The following is a 21,797-nucleotide window of genomic DNA, read 5'->3' as shown; positions in this document are numbered from 1 at the left end:
AATTGCATGTCCCGATTATTTATAATCCTTTAGTGCTTAAGGGTCCACAGTTCCAAAGAATCAAAAGGGTTTTCCATAAAAGTATTCAAGGTTGTGAATATTGTCATGAGAAGTCTATTACAGACTGTTGGGCAACTTCTTCTTCATGTCATGAAAAGTATTTTTTCAAGTTCTGGCTGTGGGGCTTTGGGTTTGTTTTAGTTAGTTTACTGCCCGGTTATGAACTCCTAACCAATAAGTGAGCCAGCTAACCTTTCCTCTGCCTAGAGACAAAAAAACTGGATAACTCTGTTTTGATGGTTTTAGCTTCGTTTCTGCAGCTGCTATAGTGGCCAGCCAAGCACAGCGCTAGACATCTGCCTGTCTGCTCTGCTGCCTGTCTTTCTCTCCGGTCTGTTTTTAATTCACAGTTAAAAACTGAGACATTTCCAGGAACAGCTCCAGTCCCGCATTTTTGGTGGCCTGTCCCCGGAAAATGGGGACATCTGGTCACCCTAGCATATCAGCATTTGTCGTGGAGATGGTGCATGGCTCATCGCATGACCCAAGTCTGGAACTTTGGCCACACAATAAAAGTTGTTCTATACAGAGGTGTAGTGCTATTTGTTAAAGTACCGGAGCGCACCTATGGCATGCTGGGTTAAGTTCCAGCTCATTTTGAAGGTTATTTCACCACTGTTCCCATGATACAATACGATAAATGTACCAGGTTGTAATCAATGTAGCATTAAGCAGCAGGTGAATGAACACAAGAAGTTTGTGTTTTGAATGATTTCATTTACAAATTAAGCCATGTTGGAAACATCCATTCAGAGGAAAAGCGGCAGTTCAAGTGGGGGTCAAGCTAAGCTAACAGGATAGGCTATGAAAACGTAGCTAAGCTAACAGGCTAGGCTCTGAAAATGTGGCTAAACTAGCTTTCATTTCCAGCAGCACAAGCTGTTCAAGTGTAACAGACTGACTCTGTCATGTTTCTGTATAAAAGCATCACAGATATAGAAACTGTCAGAAGAGTGAATAATGAATGAAAGGATTATTTCTGTCTTTTCATCTTCACTAATTAACCATTTAATTCACTGAGCAGCTCAGAGGCTTCCGGCAGCTACTGGACACTTTTAAGGTGGAATGTTTTCTTGAGTGTTACTCAATGCATGATTGACGTATGGAAATGAAATCAATACATCTTAAATGTCAATATGAAAACTTTGACCATTTCATTTGTTTTTATTGGCTCTACATGACATACACTTTAGTGATGTGAAAATCTATATAAATTTCAACAGGATTATGCAAACTGCGGATATTTTAATTCATCACTTGGAGAAAAAGAGTGGCAGCAGCACTCCACCTATGCTCATACTATTTTCTGCATCCGCTCAAGAGGACCTGAAGTGCTGTTGAAAGCACAGAAACCCAGTTAACCCAGTAAGTGGATGTTAAGATCTTTTTCTTTTTTTGTCAAGCTACCATTTCCATCTTCAAGAATGAACACACACGCAACTGTGAGAGTGAAGCAAGTTAAATACTGTTTAATAAAACTTTTTAATAATGAAGTTCCACAAAATAACTTTTGCATGTTTAATAAGATGCAAATCAGCAGTATTATACACCTGTTTCTCCTGAAACTGTACATTCACTTTGAACAGTTTTCCACAGCAACGTTGTAAACCAGGGTTTAGACTGAAGTCATGAAATATGTTTTAGTAAAGAAATCCAGTGCAAACATGCTGCAGTGGTGCAAAGCCACTTCTAAAAAGAAATCACAGACCACACATCTGCAAAAACCAAATATTCACATTACCGTAAGGATCAAAAGTGCTTTCACTGCTAATAAATGTAAGAGGTCAACTGAGAAAACACATTTTACATTAGTAAAAACAAACCACCTTTTACTCCCTGTTCAGTTACAATAAATATTCATATTAATTTAAGATGACATTTCACATTATTTAAATTAGGATCATTTTCTCAGATATTGGACATGAATATCAGCCAGTGAACACCACCCACCTCTGTACTGATGCAGAATTCAAAACCTGCAGTGACATAACATTTGTACCTATTAAGTAGTTCAATGTCACAGGAAATACACCCACCTGTTACTTTTAAAGAGTGAGATGCTCAGATGGATATCAGTCTCATATCTGTGTGTATGGAGTTGGAGTCAGAGCGGGGTTAGCCTAGCTTAGCATAAAGTCTGGAAATGGGGGTAAACACACACCAAATGAAAGTGATAGTTCAGATTATTTGACATGGGCTTGTGTGAGGTACTGATCTATAGTCAGTGTATTAGATTCAGTTCAGCTCCCAGTTTAGAGAAGCAGCAGGAGCACCGGCTCAGAAGCTGAGCGATGAGCTGCTGTGGACAGGGCCATCCACAAAAACATGTTTTAGCCACTTTAAGAAATACCCACAGAAAAAAAGCTCATATCAGTTGAAGTGTTCACTTTATTTTGAATATTTCACCACTTTATCTGCCGTTAAACAGCCCTTTACTTTGGAACTACAGTATGTAAGTATTTGAGACGGACAAAGCTAGGCGAAGGCACGCTTGTGCATCGTAAGACCGTCGCTCAACTGTTGAAAACGTCTGTCTGACGGCAGATTAAGTGGTGAAAATATTCAAAATAAAGCAACACTTCAACTGATATGAGTTTGTTTCTGTGGGGTCCACAGCAGCTCATCCCTCAGCTTCTGTACCGGTGCTCCTGCTGCTTCTTTAAACTGACGCTACTGCAGCTAATACACTCACTATAGATAAGCACCTCACACAACCCCACATCTAAAACCCTGAACTATGACTTTAACAGACTGTATCTTGTTTGTTAACTCCGTCCAGAAACAGAGATGTTTTAGGTGGAATTATGTGCTGACACTACTAACACTATACTCTGGACATTTCCTGTTGGACTAACCTGAGAACAATGAACACACAGACAAAAAAATCATCTATCATCAGTGTCAAACATTATGTTTTAAGTCATACATCTTGAATCTACCTTAGACAATTAGACAGACTTTTAGCTCTCCAGTTGAAGTAGACTGTCTGTTGACTAATGCTGGTTTCAGTTCAGCTCTTTGAAGTAATTCTATATTTTATTTCAATGGAACTGTAAAGCATCCACCTCTTGGATCTAACCAAATCCAACTCACAGGCACTTTAAATTAAATAAAACATCATCAACTTATCGAACATTTGGCTGCTTCCCTGGGCATGACTCTGTGCAACAGGCCATCATGGTAAAATGGAGGAAATGGATATTTTAAAAAGTTTTAACAATCTAATACTGATCCATCAGCAAGTCTTTTTTCTTCATACTCACATTAACATAAATATTTTTTAGAAGGGTTCCATAAATTAGTTTTGTTTGATACATCTGTCCGTGATTGACCAACAAACCTATCTGGGGTGTTCCCCGCCTCTTACCCAGTCTCAGATGGGATGGGCTCCAGCCCCGTGCCCCTGTGACCCTCACAAGTTAGCAGGTATAGCTAATCAATGGATGGATGATATAATGGCAATAAGTTCATATCAGCTCACATACAGGCCCGGCAGGTCTGGCCCTGTTTTGATCGTGCGATGACGCTTGAGCAAGTTGAAGACACATGTCGTCATGTTCTTAATGTGAAGAATGCACCTCAACGCCCCAAAGGTATGCAAGAGGTTAAAGTCACTGAAACAATGAAATACCTATTTGAAGCAGCTGGAGACAGAATATTCAGAAAGTCTTCACACCGCTTCATCATTTTGTCATGTTGCCGTTTTAGACTAAAATCATTTAAATTTCTTTTTTCCCCTCATCAGTCTTCATTCTGTTCTCCATGACGACAAAGAGAAAACTCAATTTTACACATTTTTGCAAAAAGTAAAAAAAAGAAAAAGAAGAAATATCACATTGACATAAGTATTCAGACACTTTATTCAGGGCTTAGCTGAATAAGTGATTACAGCTTCCAGTCTTCTTGGGTTTGCACATCTGGATTTGGGGATTTTCTCCATTGTTCTCTGCAGATCCTCTCAGACTCTGTCAGGTTGGATGGGGACTGTCGTTGTACAGACAGTTTCAGGTCTCTCCAGATGTTTGACTGGGTTCAGGTCGGGGCTCTGGCTGGTCCACTCAGGGACATTCAGCAGCTCATCACTCAGCTTCTGTACCGGTGCTGCTGCTGCTTCTCTAAACTGACGCTACTGCAGCTAATACACTCACTATAGATAAGCACCTCACACACCGCCAATCCTCACTCTGAGTTTATTAGTTACTTACGCAGGTGAGTAAACTGTTTAATCAGTTTGCTCTGACAAAACCAGATCCAGACCAGAACCAGAAGCTACTGCTGATGGTTAATATCTGTGGCACAACAAACCAAATTACCCTCGGTTGATCAGTGCATATTTACACTTAGTTTCAGTTTATTAGGTACACCCAGCCAACAGGAATGCAGTCTAATGCAATAGTCCTGCAATAAATTCAACCTGTGTGAAGGTTGTAATGTTGAAACTGTTTCAGAGGATGTATTCTGTGCTGCTGTTGAACTGGGGTGTATTAAACAGAGAGGTGTTTGTGGTGTTCAGCCCACCCTCATTGATATAAATGGGCTGGACAGAATAATACACCTGTCCACCTGATAACAACAGCAGCACAAACTGCAGCCTCCACAGTGATCACACAGCTGAATCAGCACCTCCGAGACAGCTTCAACACAAACTGAACTTTACAACCTTCATGAAGGATGACTGTAGTATTAGGGCTCTATCTTACACCTGTCGCAAAGCGCCCCGATACACACTCCCACATTGTTTAAATAGCATACACTTGCACCCATCTGAGCACCTATAGTCTCAAAATGAGGTGTGGTCAGATGCATTGTTGTTGCATTGCTGTTTTGAAGCAGCAATCTACCAACGAAAACCTGGTCTGAAGTAATTGGTGTTTTTTACTGTTATTTTAAGGCATCCTGACATAACTGTACCGCTTTCAGCTGTGCAGCCGCTCCAGAGTCACCGTTACACATGACCGTTCACTGCGCTTACCTGCACTAGTGAACCTACACTATGCTGGTGCTGTAAAAGCACTCGCTCCATACGCTTTACACCACTTTCTTTCATCGTTAAAATAGGGCCTTTACACTACATTAGTTTTAGCTTCTTGGTGTTTCTAATAAATTGACAAGTGAGTGTATATATTAAAAATAAATCTGAGCCCACATGGCTCCAGCCGCTTTAGGAAATAGTAGCATTTAGTGATATTACTTTAAATAAAAATACTTGTATAATGGTTGAAGATGAGCCCTGTACCTCTCAAAGTTTTTATTTCATTATTTAGGGTTCGTCAAGATGATGATTAAACTGTGGTATCTTGATCGGCAACCGATCATTATCAGCCAATTTTCACTAAAAATACAGATTGGTAGACTGGCATTAATGCTCCTGGTTACCGATCACCTCCAAACCGTTCAGCTGTGGTTAATAGCCTACTCCAGTGTCTGCGGCTGAGAGAAGCGCTGTGTGCTGCGTAGTGTAGTCCCGCCTCCCAGCTCGTTCACCGCGCCGCCGCGTGAGGCTACCAGAACAAAAACATGTCGGTCGTGTGGAACTTTTTACAAAGTGTGTGAGACTGATGTAACGTACGCCATGATCGGTATCAGCGGTGGATCGGCCGATTTCACTCATAGATGATCAGTATCAGCGGCAACAAAACGTGATCGCAGCGTTCCTCTAAACATCTAGGACTGTTCACTGCACTTTTTCCAAGAGATGTGGGAACAATGCTAAAAATAAGTCAGACAGATCAAGAAACACAAGAAGTCATGTGATCAGTCAGGTGACAAGTTAGCTCCCCTCAGTGACTCTTTGACGTTAATGTAGTTTAGTCAATCTGTGGCCAACAACACAAGGCTTTTGTAAACCTTGCTGCCATAACTTGACCTGTCATACATATGGAAGTCACACCACCATAGTAGTGCGTTTCTGTGTAATGTGGGATTATTAGTGGTAATAAGGTAGTTTATGTAATCTGGCTTGTTTACACCCTGTCTGATCAGTTGAACTTATTATTGACAATGTCACAGTGTTCCTAAATGTTTAATGTAATCTTATAATTGATAAAAACATTGGACGAGGCTACAAAAATAAACTTAACTTAAACAAGAGCAATCAAAAAAAACAGCTGACACCGTGTCAACACAGAGAGCGACTGTTCAAATTGGTCTGTGGAGACATTAAAAACCAGACACCAGCATGTGTTAGCGTTGTTTTAAATCGCCTGTTTGCGCTCTACAGTGACTGGTTTTCCTCAGCCTGCTGTGTAGCTTCAGTGTGTGGAGCATCAGCCTGGATCAGACGCAGCGAAGTACGAGCGTGAGGAGAGGTCGGTGCGCTATGCGGGACCGCTCTCTCACTTTATTGCTGCCACGTAGAGATTCATTAGTGTGCGGCCAGTGTACCTTCCAACCCTCCCTGCTATTCCTAACTGCAGCGGCAGTGCGGGATGTGTCGATCACTGTCAGCCTCTCTCCGGCTCGTCTTCCACCTCTGACTTCCTCTCTGATCCCTCATCATACGCTCGCCATGATCCTCACTCGTCATCAGCTTCCTCCTCCACCTGCTGACTATAGACTAACACTTCTGTAGTGCTGCTTGACAAAGCTCTCCTGCTTCTCTTTACTGACCACTCCCTTTTCCTGTTGGGCCTTCTGCAGCTGGGGCCCCTGGGTCACCACCTCCCTACTGACTGGCCTCTCATTAGGCTTCCTGTTGCGGTCCCACTCCTCGCACAGCACGCTCCCGGCGTCACTCATGTCACCCAGGTGCTCCACCGAGTCGCACTTTTCCAGGTCGGAGGCGATGGTCTGCAGGCTGATGACCGACATACAGTCCGAGCCGGCCTGCTCCGCCTCCAGCCGCTCCCTCTGGCCCCAGCCGCTCTCTCTGTGCCTCTCCACCCACAGCCGGGTTTTCTCGCTGTCAGCCCAGTCGCTCTCCATGCCGCCGACCGCAGCACAGCTACTGACGTGAATCCCGATGGCGGCTCTGACCTCGGCCTCAGCACCTACAGGGGAGCTCCGCCCCCCACAGACCGCGGGACGCCCGCTGCTGGCTCTGATTCGCCCCCTCTGTGCATGAATCTGTTCACTGATCTGCTCCAGGTTCCGCAGGGCCACAGAGTAACGTGTTTTTACTTTCGCTACCTGCTCCTCCAGCCTGACTACTTTAGCCTTGTGTTCCTGAAAAACAGTTAGAAGCAAGTTAGAGAAACGTCTCAAGACACTAGACCCAAAGGGAGTCGCTTTTTAAGTTTGCCATTTTCATTTCTTTAATTATACTTTGGTTTAAACCTAAAATCACAATTATTCATCCCTTTTTACTGTGATTTTAAATAGGGCTAAACAATTAATCGTAATATAATCAAAATCGCAATATGGCCAAATGCAATATCCAAATCACAGTGGCTGAAACAGAATCTCAGGAGCAGCTGTTTTTTTTGACAAAGGTAAAATGTGTCACATTGTTGTGTGTTGTTATGTCACCATAAATGTTGGTGGTGCTACAGAGACGCTCCGACCTACAAATTATATTCTCCAGACATAAAGGAAACTAATCACATCACCGTCAACCTGTTCGCTTGAATTAGGATGATGATGTCACCAGCCTTCACAGCTTGTTGGACAGAACCACACACATAAACACCAAAACTACCAAAAATCACCTTTCAGCCTCAGTGGGATAATTTCAAAGTTCAAATGAAAGTCTCAAATGTCTGCATGTACTGTAAATCACATTTTGCAGCCTCTGCATTAACACTGTACCGCAGGTAAAGTACGTCTGCTGAAATCATCAGCTTGTTGCTAACGGTACAAACATGTATGTTTCAAAAACACTGGTACACACCTCCAGAATGTGGTTGAATTGAGCCTTGAGTTCAAAGTAAGGTTTGGACTTGAGGATGACCTTCCTCAGTGCTTTCTGGAGGGTCTGAACTCGCGCCTCTGCGTCCTGGCAAAGCTGTGTGACTCGCTGGTGCTCCCGCTCGCTGTGGAGGCGCTCCTCCTCCGCCTCGTTCACCTGACCAGCACAGGAGATGTGACTGAGAGAGGGAACGCTGCATCGTCAAGTAAATGGACCTCGTCAAGTCCTCTGTGGACATTTTTAAGGCTAAACTCAAAACCCACGTTTTCTCTGGCTCTTGGGTGTCCTGAAGGTTTATCTTTTACTTTTAACCTCTGTGTTTTATTTAGTTTTTTATTTCAAACTATTCCCTAACTGTCTTTGCCTATGGGATAGTTAAGTCATCTGAAAAGTTATCTCCTTGTTTTGTTTCCTTTTGGCTGTTACTATGTTGTACATCACTCAACTTTGGTTGCTTTGAATATGCTCTATAAATAAACTTGATTTGATTTGAATAAGTCAATTACATATGCACAAATAAAGGAAGCTATTGATGACACCCCTGGTGGAAAAGCTACAGGTCCTGATAACCCTAACCCAGAATGAACTTTTAAGTAGAATGTATGAGTATTCCAAACATTACCAGAGGAACATTCCTCATACAAACCAATTAACTCCATTGTGCGGAAAGTAAAAGCTTTGAGCTAAGAGATTAAACCTGAACCTCTGAAGCTGTTAGAACACACCCATGTGTTAATGGTAACACTGGGAAAAGGAAGCATACTATTACATTGTATGCAGACAATATACTGCTATTTCCTCTGCAACCCTAATCAATTAATCCCAGTTGTGTTAGCAACAATCAATGAATTTAGCACTCTCTCTGGCTACAAGTTCAATGTAGGTAAGTCTACTGCTCTGCTCTCATAACATTTCCATTCATTTTGTCCACAAATGGCTTCAGTGTGGAGTTTTCATGTTCTCTGTTTCCTCCAGCCACAGACGCACAGATTCATTGGTGATTTTAAATTGAATATAGGTGTGTGCTTGTGTGTATGTGAGCGTGACTGGTTGTATGTGTCTATATGTCAGGCCTGTGATAGACTGGCCCTCGCCCAATGTCAGCTGGGATTGGCTCCAGGTTAAATCTTAAGTCGCCCCCCCCGACCCTATAAGTATAACGGGGATGGCTAATGAATGAATGGATTCAGTCAGAGATATTTCAGTTACAACACCAGTTTTGCTTGGGTATGAATGAGATTAACAGAGAACTAATGCTGTAAATTATTCCTCTAACCTGATGCATTAATACAAATATGACATTTTTACATTACAAATGGACCCAAAGCAGTTATATTAATACACTTTCAATTTAACGTGACCAACAGCTTAGTCACACATCTCGTGAAATAATACGTAGGTCACTAATGTGCATTGTGTACCAACAGGTACACACGGATTCTTCTTCTATTGTAGCGGCCAATACTTATTATAGCCATCACTTGAGGCTAACAGCATTACAGCTTCATACATCCATGAGACTGTAAAGGTTCATATTAAAAGATTGATGTTGGGACTTTATTAATCGGTGTCAAATTATTCAAATGAAAATCTATTTGAATCGATTTTTTCAACCAAGCACTAAAGGGTTAAATTCATGTTTGTTAACACTTTATTTTTTTGTTGCAATCTGGAAAATGAAGATCTATGTATGTTTTTGTTTTGTTTTTTCATGTAGTTTTTGTCTGGTAGCCTGATTGTCTGATTTGCATTTTGTATTTAGTAATTTGTATGGGTGTTACGTACCATTCTTTTTGAGGGTGACATTGAATGTGCTGCCTATATAAAGTGAAAATAAAGTGATTGTACAGCACCTCCATTTTTCCAGATACTATATAATTTGACATAATTCAGTGTCACCTCAGTGTTTCTTAAATTAAAGCACTGCTGCATAATGACGTCCCGCCGTTCCTGTTTTATTTTAAAATCTATTACCTGAATGAGGTTTTATTTGAAATTATGAAATTCTAAATTAGACATGCATTCTCACTAAAATTAAAGACAATTTGTGTCTCAGGAAAGAATATACATTTTTTGGGACAGTAGTTCTAGTGCATATACATAGTCTTCCCCCTGTTCAGTTGTTATGTTGTCTTTACTGTGCTTTGTGTCCTGGTTTCTCGTGTGTTGTCTGTCTTACCTGGATTCTGACCCTTGTGTCTCTTGGATTCTTGCCTCTGCCTTACTGGACTTGTTTGGACTCTTTTCTACAGTTTTGACCTTTGCCTGCCTCACTATCCTGAAGGCCTTTTAATCCTCTTTGTTGTGAACAGCTTAAGCTCTGCCTCACCGTCTGCATTTGGGTCCTGTTTGTTACCCTGCTGCACCAGCTGTGACTGTTGTTAATGGGTTTCCTGTTTACAGGGTGTGTTCGCAGCATTGGGGTAGAAAACACGCTTCCAGTTTGTCATGGCAGCTTATACATAGAAATAAATTTAGAAATAAAGCAGTGGCAGTGAAATGACTGTTTAGAGGTGAATTTGTATGTGACACATATCAGTGCATTGCAAACCTTTATTTTTGGCACACTACCTCCAATAGACATGACAGCTAGATACAGGAAATAACCCTTGAGAGTCAATCGTAATTTTATTTACATGAAATTTTCACATCTTTGTCTGCACTTGATCTACAGCAAGACAATGCATGTCTGGTGTGTGCTCTCTTGCGGTACATAGCGACACAATCGGAAATGCAAAACATAAGAGATCCTGTCGCCCGCCACACAATCAGTGCAGGAAAGCTTACTCCTGAGCGCAGTGTCAACACATTCAACAACATTGCTCATTTGTGACAAAGCAATTTTAATCACAATTATCTGGCAAAAACGTTTCACTAACTTCTCAAACTTATTTCTTAAACGTTCCTGATCAAAATAGTCCGCCTGCCAGCAATAATAGTCCCCCGGCAACCAACACTAATAGTATAGACGGATTGCTGCTCACTTCAGTTGTGGTTTAATTTTCATTTGTGCTGTTTTTGAAATCATGTTGTGGCTTTTTGTACTCGTATTGTGGTTTAATTTGCATTTGTGTTATGACTTTTGTATTTGTGTTGTGGCTTTTGTATTCATGTCATGGGTATTACATTTGTGTTATGACTTAATTTGCATTTGTGTTGTTGCTTTTGCATTTGTGTTGTTTTTTTCATTGTGCTGACCCCGTCTCGGCCACTGTAATTAAGCAATGCTGAATGTTGGCATTTGTGTTTTTTCATAACTATATGTTAATGTGCCATAATTTTTACAGTAAGAATTGTGCCCAATGAGCCACATTTTTACATTTTTTAAATTCATAAACAACAACATCTTCCATATTTATCTGTTCCAACTGTTCCACCTGTACCAAAGTCTTACTGAATTGTGGCCTCAAATCCAAGGTACATGAATTTTGTTTAGTTTTGTTTACTTCACTTTGCCTGTCTAAATTCCATGACATTCCAGAAGTGTCCAACAAGAGTGCAAGGCCTGCCTGAAGAACAGAACGAAACACAGCAGCAGCTCTGGCTGAACTCTGCAGGCTCCATTCCCAGTCACCATCAATCATTAAAATTACAACTGCACAATGACCTTTAAAGTTTAATTCTGAGAGAAAAGGAGATTGAACCTCTTTGATGCATGCTACTAAAATTTCTATATTCATTCAAGGAGCTGCTTGTCCTGGTGAGTGACTTAGCTGAGAATCTCTTCAAGCCACTGTGGACATCATTGCTTCATCCATCCATCCATTAGCTGTACCCGCTTATCCTTTTAGAGGGTTCGGGGGCTGCAGCTGATCCCAGCTGACATTGGGCGAGAGACAGGGTCCAGTCGATCACAGGGTTGATACTTAGAGACAAACAACCATTCAAGCTCACCTACGCTTTAGAGTCACCAGTTTACCTGCATGTCTTTGTACTGTGGGACAAACCCCACACAGACAGATCCCACCATGTCGCCCTAACCCTAATCTTCCAACCAAGGGTTGGCGATCTGGCCAAAAGATCAGCCTTGGATTAGCCTTCAAGCAAGATGCCCAGAAACCAGGCTATGCTAACGATGCTAACTGGTATGCGCCGGTTTGTTGTCTTGGCTCGACACACGCCTCACCTCTTTGACCATTTTTGGATCAGCCGAGAGTTGGGGTGGCAGGTGACGTCAAAGATTCTACGTCCATCTCTATTTACAGTTTGTGCTCTACATTCATCTTGCTGCTTCCAGCAGTGAAATCAGTACATGCCCAAGCCGTAACAGAACGACCACCATGAGGGTCATGAACTGTTCCTATTTCCCTCACACTGTCCTCTTTGGGGGCATCACATTCCTCCAACGCCAAACACAGCTGATAGGCCTAGAAAACTGAGACAGCATCTCTGCCAGCCACTGGATCAGCTCAATTATATACAGCTGAAAAGACAAGTATGGCTATTGTAATGTAGTTTTTATTATGAATTAGTTTTTTGTTTATCATTGCTTTATTATGCATGTACATGTGTGTGTGTATAATGTATATAGTCAGTTACACTTCAGGGATATCAATCTGTCCATTTAGGAAGCACAAGTGATTGTAAATCAGTTTCAGCTGCTTTGGTGCAAATGAAAGTGACAACAGGTGCAATGGAGGCAACAGCAACACAACCCCCCAAAAAGGGAATGGTTTTACATGTGGTGGCCACAGACAGTTGCTCTCTCCTGATTCTTCCTGAGTGATTCTTCTCTAGTTTGTGTCCACACTACTGAGTCACATGATGAGTTGGATCAGCCTGTGATTTCAATTTGTTACTTTGATTTTCAGTGTGATTGTGAAGCCAGCCCTCAGTGGGTTGATGATTTTGGTTTCCATTGACTGTTGTTATGTCATTTTGTTCTCCACAAATTATACAATGTACATCAGTAAAGACTTTACACTTGAATAATTCTTCATCAAGATCTGATTTGTGAAGTGTTCCCTCAATTTTTTTAAGCAGTATATATATTATGAATGTTTTGTTTGCTTTGTTAAGTGTCCTTGGGTGTCTTGAAATGTGCTTATAAATAAAATGTATTATTATTATTATTATTCTTTTTTTTTCTTTTGACGCTGGTCTTTGACTTTCTCACTGTAAAGTTTTTGTTTCTGCTCTCTCTCTCTCTCTCAGTATTAGGAGGGAGTTAGTATAAAAAGATCAGTTTAGAGACTTGGTTTGAAACTTAATCTTCCCACCTCAGACTCATAATCCTGTCTGCTCACTCTGACACACACATTCTCACTCCCTCCTGCAGATACATACCCGCTGCTCTCTCTCTCTCTCTCTCACACCCACACACACGCACACACACACACACACACGCACACACACACACACATCTGTATATTCTCACCTATCTAGCATCATTTCTGCCTGGTGTTGTTTACACTATTGCTTGCATGGTTTTCAGTGTAATAATCAATTTTATATTTTATAAGTGGTCAAGCACATTTCTGTATAATGCACTGCAGCTCAGCACACTACATCCATGTTAACTATTTGGAACCAAATGTATATAATATCAATATTGAAAGGCTTTGGGGTGGATCTATATTTACATAATACATGTTTACAATATAAGCATACATGCATATACATAAATATTTGTATGGGGTAGACATACACTGTATGTCCATATATGAAATTCTTAAAGTTTCTAATAGGTTTTATATATAATTTTTACATGTGTTGTTATTTTATATATGCAGTATATGTACATATATTTCATATATGGAAATTCAATATATGTTCATGTTTCACATCTGCGTATGGGACAGAAGTTGGAAAATAATTTCTCTCTATGTAGTTGAACCCATGCATGAAATTCACACATGCTGGCCTTACTCAGAAATGTAGCCACATTTCTCTGATTCAGCCAACACAGAACAAACCAAAACTCCAAGGTCGGGGAGAAGCCTGGGCGTGTACCTTGGCGGTGGCGTGGTTAAGCATCTCCTGCCAGGTTGGGTCCATGGTGTTCCTGTCGGCCAGGAGGCCCTGCTCTGCCACATACACCATCTCCCTGGCCGCGGTGTGCATGGATACAGCCCGCTCATATCTCAGAGCTGCCTTCTGGGTCTCCTGTTGGGCCTGGGGGAACAGACAGCAGCAGCTGACAAACATTGCAACCAATCACTGAATCTGCAGGCACAGTGGAGACAGTCCTCCCAGCATCAGAGCGGCTGTCTGAAGAAGACATCGGAATTTACAGGTCCTGATGCAGATCAAGGCCCTCCATTTCACTATAGTTTAACTTTATAAATTGTGTCCAAATGCACACTCAACACCTGTTCAACTGCTTATTCATGCAGTTATCCAACCAGCCAATCATGTGGCAGCAGCAGATCCAGGTGAGGAGCTGCAGTTAATGAGGAGAAACATGATCTCAGTGACTTTGGCTGTGACATGATTGTTGGTCTGAGTGTTTCTCAAACTGCTGATCTCCTGGATTTTCACACTCAGTCTCTAGAGTTTTTACTCCGAGTGGTGCAAAAAAGGCCGGTTGCTAACAAGTGTCTATATGAGACTACAGAGGTTGTCAGGGATGTTAAACTCATCACATTGAACTGTCACTAACTCTGTCAGAAGAAAGGCTTTTGTAGAAGAGCTAGATATCATCTTCAAAACTGGGAGAATTTCGCTTTTAAACTAAGAGCCAAAAGCACATGTAGTGCTACAGTGCACAGTCATCCCTTTATCTTCCCCTGTCTATTTTTTATGACACTGGTACGTTTAAAAATAAACTGAGTGTGAAAAAATGAAGTTTACCACACTGGATTAGTGACGTTCAGACAGAAATTCAAGATGAAAATTCAAATTTGAACATCAGGTTTATTAAGGAGAGACCATCAGACCTCTGTCCATATGATCCATAATCTGCTTAAGATTCGAGAAGAATATCTTTGGCAGCTCTGATTTTTTTTTTCTTTGAATATTTCATCTTCTCTCAACTTTGGTCTCTTTACCTTGAAATTAACTCATAAAATCTGAGCAACTTGACTATTTGAACTGGATTTTGAATTTAAAAAATGTGAATATAGTTTTCTGTAACAGGCACTGTCAAACCAGGATCATTCTTCCTTGTTGAATTGGAATGATAATGAGAAAAGGTAGTCAGCTGACACTGAATTAAAGATAAATATTTCAAAATAAAAGCCAAGAGGATAGAGTGGCCATTCTATATAGTATAACATTATGCACAGATAGATAAAGAGGTTTTTTTAAAACATGAAAAATATTTCATCTGAAGTGTGTGATGTATTATTTACTTGTGTATCATGAATTAACAGCCTCATTAATTAACATGTAAACACACTGTGTGGTCCCTCCCAGCTAGTGTTGTCTAAAGTGACCAGCAGAGGTCTCCACTGTTTCCACATTATTGTTCACTCTTTCACCAAATCACTTCATATTCTGCTACATGACCAAGCTAATGTTCACTGTTTATAGCTGCTGTTGGTTGTAGCCGACACTACGACCTTTATTCTGAAATTCATCAGTCAGACATCACATAGTGGACAGATCAATCAGCCACAGCCGTATTGATCATTATCATATCAGCAGCTTTTAGAGCAAAAGCCATAACTACATATAATGTAGCTGTTTAACACATTAGTCGCCTCTAAGGTCGAGTTTTAACACACACCAGACTTTAAAGAAAAACATTCCCATTCATAGATATTCAGGATCTAAGCTTCTTCTCTGGTCCACGTCAGAGGAATAAACACATGATCAACACACTGTCTGTGCTATAGAACAGCCACGCTGTCCTCTCGGCTTTTATTTTGAAATGTCCCTCTAGTTCCTCAATTTAACAAGGAAAAATGAAAAAAAAAGGAATATACAAACAGCAGAATGGGAGCGTTTCTTCTGATTTGATGTTTTTGTTGTTTTTTTTCAATTCTGACAACAAAAACAGTGAATATATATATATATATATATATATATATATATATGTATGTTCTTTAGGTCTCCCTTTAAAATTAAAGCTCACTGTCACTGGGGTTTATCCTGACTAAAGAACAAAGTCAATCCAGACATGCAGCTCAGGGAGTTCTGTCAGCGTCTGGAGGAAAGTGTGTCTGTGTTGGTTTGCAAGAGAGCTGCTAAAGTCAAGGTTACTCTGATCACATGGGAAGGTTTGGTCGATGTGTCCGCGAGATAGAGCTGCAGGACGGCTCGGCTGGATGGAGACGGATACCGGAGATCGCCGCTGAGAGATCACTGACTGCATCACTGATGGTTCTTATCATATGGAGTCTTTACATGACGTGTGATTAAAATGCAAAGGCTGTTGAAACCTGTCATACGAGCACCACTGATGTAATACTAATGGCATTTTCCTCGTTTCCTAATTTGCATTTTTATAACTACAAATGACACTGCTTAACGGTTCAGATTAATAATCTATTATTTGGTTTATTGCTTTCAATTAGACCTCTGCTCTTTCTCCACACAATTTTCATTAGTTCAATTACAGTTTCAAATGACTCCTCAGCATGTTGATTAAACATGACTGCCACTCAGGCCCCAGTCCTTCAAGGGTTAAAAGTTTTACTTAATCAGTTTGGCTTCATTACAGGCAAATCATTCCCTCTCAGCTATCACTTACTGACATTACAGACTACGTATGAATCGCCATTACTTATACATGACATTTATCCAGTACAACTGTGTATTGTTGGGACAATAAAGAGGAAAAAATCTGAATATTACTGAAATGTCATGATATACACATGAAAACAAGAGTGATCTGTGAATAGAATGAAATAAATATCGTACTGAAAAGAAAATGTTACAAATACATAAATACAACCCAACTTGAATAAACTGCATATGAAAAGCTCCTTGTGCGTATTTACTTTTTAAAATCCCATTTGTTCTGTGTATTGTGTGTGTGCAGTTGTGTGTCTCTTTCACGTCCTCTGATAGTAGTCGCATGTTGTTTTTAGGTGCCAGTGGAAAACATTTGTCTTTTTAGTGGTTTTTCTTTCAAAACATGCAGCAGCATCTCATGAGACAATATAAAGTCAGCACGTTTTACATCCACTAGAATCGTCCGGTGTCACATCTTCACTGGCTGTGCTGTTTTAATGGAATTACTTAACACTTATTCAAGTTGTTTGATATTTGTCCACTGATAGGAAGACAAATGCACCTAACGTATACATTTGTAAATCTTTTTATTTGTGTATCATGAAGCAAACACTAACGATTACATTTGCAGGGTTCCCACTCTTTTCTAGAGATCATTTTCCAGGACTTCTCCAGGACATTACCACTGATGATCTAGCTCATATGGCAGACAGGAATCACTCCATACACAAATATGCAGTGTTGTGCCAGTTCACACTTTAAAAGAACTAGTTCAAAGTCCAGTTCATACTGATGAAAATTAACTAGTTCACGTTCATAACTTTTGAACTAAGTTCAGTTTTTTTTTTTTTAATAAATAGGCCACTATTCTTTTTCAATAGAACCTCCTTCTACCCATCCATCACCAGCCCCAAATCATTGCCACTCCCAAACTAAACGAATTACTGTATACCACTGAAGAATCACAGACATGAGTTACTTTTAAACCCGTCTGTACCGCTAGCACCGTGTCTATGGAGACGTCATGCTGTCGTAAGACGTGAGCTTACGTTCACGTTCACCATTTGTAAAATGATTCCTTCAGTTCAGCGTTCACAAAAAATATGAACATGTTCAATGAACAACGTTCATGCACAACACTGCCAATATGTTCCCATCTGTGGAACACTGATTTAAAATATGTGCAGTCTATACTTGGTGATACTTATCTATGACATCATCTCTTTCATACTTAATTAATTATGAAATTATGACAAATTGATCGCAAGAACTTTGTCACTAGCAAGTGCTAGGTAAATAAAATTTAGCATTATGATCATCATTATTAATTTATAACCTGACTGCATACTTATGAATTATATCAACTATTGCAGCCTGAACACCAATAACATAGTAGTAGCCAACTGACAAATCGAGACTGAACTTTAAATGTAGATTCAAAGTTGAATTAGCTCAGATTACTTACTGCCGCTGGGTCTCCTCAGTTTATCGCACTTTAGCCTCTTTATTAGCAACAGGAAGTGATTTCATTGACAAGGTTAGCCACACCCACTGTGAGCTGCTGCTACAACAGTTAAACATGTCATGTCACGCTAGCAAAGTAAAAATAGCAGTTAGCGAGTATTTAGCCAGTGTTTGACTAGCATACAGTTAGGCTCCCATTCATTGTACTTCACATTTATTATTATCTAGCGCACATTGAAATGAACCAACACACATTTGAAACCTTTGCTCTGCCAGAGCTGAATCATAAACCTTAAACCTTTAGCTACCGGCTAAACAAGCTAGCAAGCAACTGAACTAAACATGCTAACCCATTATTGAACAGTTTAAAACAAGTTAGGAAGAACACGTTAACCTATTAACCTCATAAAGCTACCACAGCTAGCAACCAACAGTGACTTATATACATTTAAAGGATATAAATGATGTGATGTGACTTCAAGGTGCGTTCACAGCATTGCCAAGCAAAACGGATATCAGCCTATTCAAAATACTGTGGTCCATAAACTAGCCAACCATTTGAATGTCAACATGATCCTGAACATAACTTTGCCTGAAAATAGGAGAATGTTGAATTTTTATATAACTCACCTGTTTACACTTTATTGAGGCTAAAAATATTTATATTTGGGGGTGTGGTTTCTTTGAATGGCAGGTGGGTGAACGTATGCTTGCCACAAGCCGGCCTGCACTAAAGTCTCGGCTACACATACGCCCCTCCTCTTCGACTATTTTTGGATTAGCTGCGAGTTAGGGGCGGAGTCAGGTACTGGCAAGATGGTGATGGTGGAGCAGCTCACTCTGAGCTTCAAAAGCGTTCTTCAGAAACCTGTGGGTGACGTCACGGAGGCTACGTCCATTTTTATTCATGGTTTTAGTCAACAAAAGCTAAACACATCTTAATCGAATTTTTGTCCAGCATTTACTATTTTTTCAGTCATCCACTCCGTTTGAGGTTCCGGGTGTCACCATCTTTGTGGTGCACAGTTACCATGGTTACAGCTGACTTTCTTATCTATTATGAGGTTAGTGGAAAAGGCACTGTGTAGATGTTTACAGGTTCACATCGCAGCCCCCGTGTCCCTCTGCTCTGCAGTAACACAACATGTTTTCCTAAGTAAATCAGACCTGCTGACTCTGTGTTGTTCCTGTCCACCCAGCGTTACCACGGCTACCTGTTCTCTGATTATTCAGAAGCTGGATTCACTGACATAATGTTCATCCTGGGTTTATTTCAAGAAGAGAACCTAAATTTTGACAGTTACATTAATCGTGAAACATACTTCTTCTGCTAGCAACACAAACACTAACCAACTTGAAGTAACGTTAACGTTGCATCCACAGCACTTGATACAGTTACACTAGCTTACCTTTTCATGAATGCTGCTAGCCTGCATGTTTTTGTAGTTTGTCTCAGCTGTTTTGTTGCCGCTTCCTGTTCTTCTTTCAAGAACATCAGAAAATGTTACAGAGACAGAACGATACACAACGTAAGCTGAACAAGAGATCTCATTGGCTGGTGGGGGACACTGTTTTAATACCCAACAGACTATAGTGTGTGATCCTGCAGGAGCAGGATTTATTTTATTATAGTCCTTGTTACTCCTTGTACTCCTGCTTGAGGTTACTTTTTTATTAAGTGTTAGTCTAAGTTTTTGTTCATTAACATAGCACTGCTGAGGACTTTACAGGACACTCTATCCTTCACTGCACCAAACCAATGGAAACATTTCCAACCCTCACCTTCAGCCTCTGAGAGATTTTTCTAGTAACTTGTCCACCTCATTTATAATAATGAGCGTAGACTAAACATTACAAACACCCTCATCAACACTTTTCTGTGACAGTTCAAACAAACCTTGGAAACTGGAACCTTCATGAAAGCTGGGGTGTATTGCAGGACTATTCTGACTTCACTAATTTACATTAGTAAAGTGTTAATCTCTCATTCTGATCCATGCACATACACTGCAGACTCATGTGCACCTGCAACACGCACCTCTTTGGCCAGTCTGCGGGCTTCATAGTAGGGCCTTGCTTTCTCGATGCAGGCACCGAGCTGGGAGCCCTGAGCGTTGAGTTTCCTGGCAGAGTCAGTGAGAATCCTCCTGTAGCTGGACCTGGCGTCCTGCAGGCAGCACACACATGACATAACATCACAGATACAACATTCAGTGAGAGCTGCCACGAGCTGTGTGACAGCTGAGGCTGTGATAACAACTGAACAGTCGGTCAGCGCACAAACTCTGACAGCGACATAAACAACAACTCCCTCACGTCCAGCTGCAGCTCCAGCTTGTTGATCTCGTCGCTGGCCTGGTTGAGGTGCTCCAGCTCCTCCTGGAAACACAGGAGGGGAGATGACTGGTATTAAAAGGCAGAAGATCAACAGAAAGGCTGGAAAGATGCTGGAATTAAAGCAGTGTTAAAATGTTCAGTGGAGGGACGCTGCAGCCTAGAGACTTGAGGCTGCCCAGCCCAGGCACCAGTCTGTGGCAGGAGCAGACTAGGACGTGCAGATGTTCAAATTTATTAGTAAAAATGCCATAAGGACTAATATAAACTGGATGGTTCGTGTAAAATACATCAACACGGTTCATCTATTCGGCTACATGAGTGATAATGATCATTTTGAAACATGCCTGAATTCTTGGGTCCAGCTCTTCCTCGTATTTGCCGGCATCCTCTCCTTCTTCGGGTTTCATCTGATTCTCAGCCTCCCCATCATCCTCCCAGTGCGCTCTCACCTCCTTCGCGGTGTCTGCGTCCGCTCCTCTGCACTTCATCACGGTGCTCCCCTTACCGCCTCTCGCCTCTTTCCCCGGGGTCTCCTCCCGCACCCCGGCCGGTTTAAGGCACCCTGCCCCGCTCGGAATTTCACGCGAGGTCCCTGGCTCCATGTGCGGCCTGTCGCTGTTAGCCTACCGCTACAGTAGCTTGTTTACTCTACAGGAAAAACTGCCAGTGAAAAACACCGAGGACTTCGGTGTTAAACCGTCCCGCTGTGTCTGCACAGCACGTAAACCACACACGGCTTCCGCTGCCGACCCCCCCCCCCCCGCCCGGTCGCTGTCATGCAGGCAGCACAGGACTGTCACTCCGCAGCTCTCCTCCCTGCTCTGCTTCTGTTTGTCATCCTCACATTCATTAAACAACGTATTTATTCTACGCTGTTATTTCAATATACTTAGAACTATAGTTCCTACAATCAACGTAGTCTGTGACCTGGACTTCCGGGGGTCCTGAACAGTGTTTGTGACCATGACTGCTTCACTTTCATTAAAATAACAAATTCATACGCAAATGTAATACATGTACATACAGTGAATTTCCATATAAGAAAGATAATATAAAATAAAAACGCATAAGGAAACCCTTTAGAAATTGGAAACATTTTTAACTATTGACATCTATGTCAAGCCTATACAAATATGCATGTTTATGTATGTATGCTTATATTGTATGGCATGTTACATAGGTTACAAAGCCTATTGAGACCGCTTTCCCAGAATGTGAAGAGGGGCATGTTTATAATAATGAATAAACTTGCATAATGAATTTATATATGTATGGTTAACAAATGTGGTCACAGCACGTTATAAGTCATCATTGATATTTATAATATACATATACTGTACATATGCAAATTATACTATGGGAATTTCAAATATGTTATAAATGCATATCTTCATCCAGAGGCCCTACCATCTATATGTGATAATAACCCCTGATAGGTGACGTATATGGAAACATCACTCTTTGTAGAGGG

General features: G+C 41.0%; 1 protein-coding gene across 1 annotated transcript; it reads right to left on the bottom strand.

The window, feature by feature from the left end:
• Window positions 1–1,523: 1,523 nt before the first annotated feature.
• On the bottom strand, window positions 1,524–21,220 carry sh3bp5lb (SH3-binding domain protein 5-like, b). Its single transcript, XM_023394803.2, has 6 exons — window positions 20,671–21,220; window positions 20,306–20,368; window positions 20,028–20,156; window positions 13,859–14,020; window positions 7,889–8,062; window positions 1,524–7,224 (listed from the first exon to the last, which is right to left on the bottom strand). The coding sequence occupies exons 1-6, from the start codon at window positions 20,926–20,928 to the stop codon at window positions 6,610–6,612; spliced, it is 1,401 nt and encodes a 466-aa protein (XP_023250571.1). The 5' UTR covers window positions 20,929–21,220; the 3' UTR covers window positions 1,524–6,609.
• Window positions 21,221–21,797: the final 577 nt, after the last annotated feature.

Source organism: Seriola lalandi, unplaced genomic scaffold (assembly GCF_002814215.2).
Source record: "Seriola lalandi dorsalis isolate HSWRI2012SDOR001 ecotype SW California unplaced genomic scaffold, Sedor1 jcf7180002054954, whole genome shotgun sequence".
Taxonomy (NCBI): Eukaryota; Metazoa; Chordata; class Actinopteri; order Carangiformes; family Carangidae; genus Seriola; species Seriola lalandi.
Note: the sequence above shows the minus strand (reverse complement) of the source record. Positions and strands in the feature narration are given on the sequence as shown.

What these genes read in the sequence shown, in the direction of transcription:
- sh3bp5lb (XM_023394803.2), bottom strand. Translation starts at nt 20,928, where the DNA reads ATGGAGCCAGGGACCTCGCGTGAAATTCCGAGCGGGGCAGGGTGCCTT. An exon ending in AGCTGGAGCTGCAGCTGGAC is followed by an intron (nt 20,157 to 20,305) that starts GTGAGGGAGTTG and finishes TGCTGCCTGCAG; the next exon opens with GACGCCAGGTCCAGCTACAG. An exon ending in AATTCAACCACATTCTGGAG is followed by an intron (nt 7,225 to 7,888) that starts GTGTGTACCAGT and finishes ACTGTTTTTCAG; the next exon opens with GAACACAAGGCTAAAGTAGT.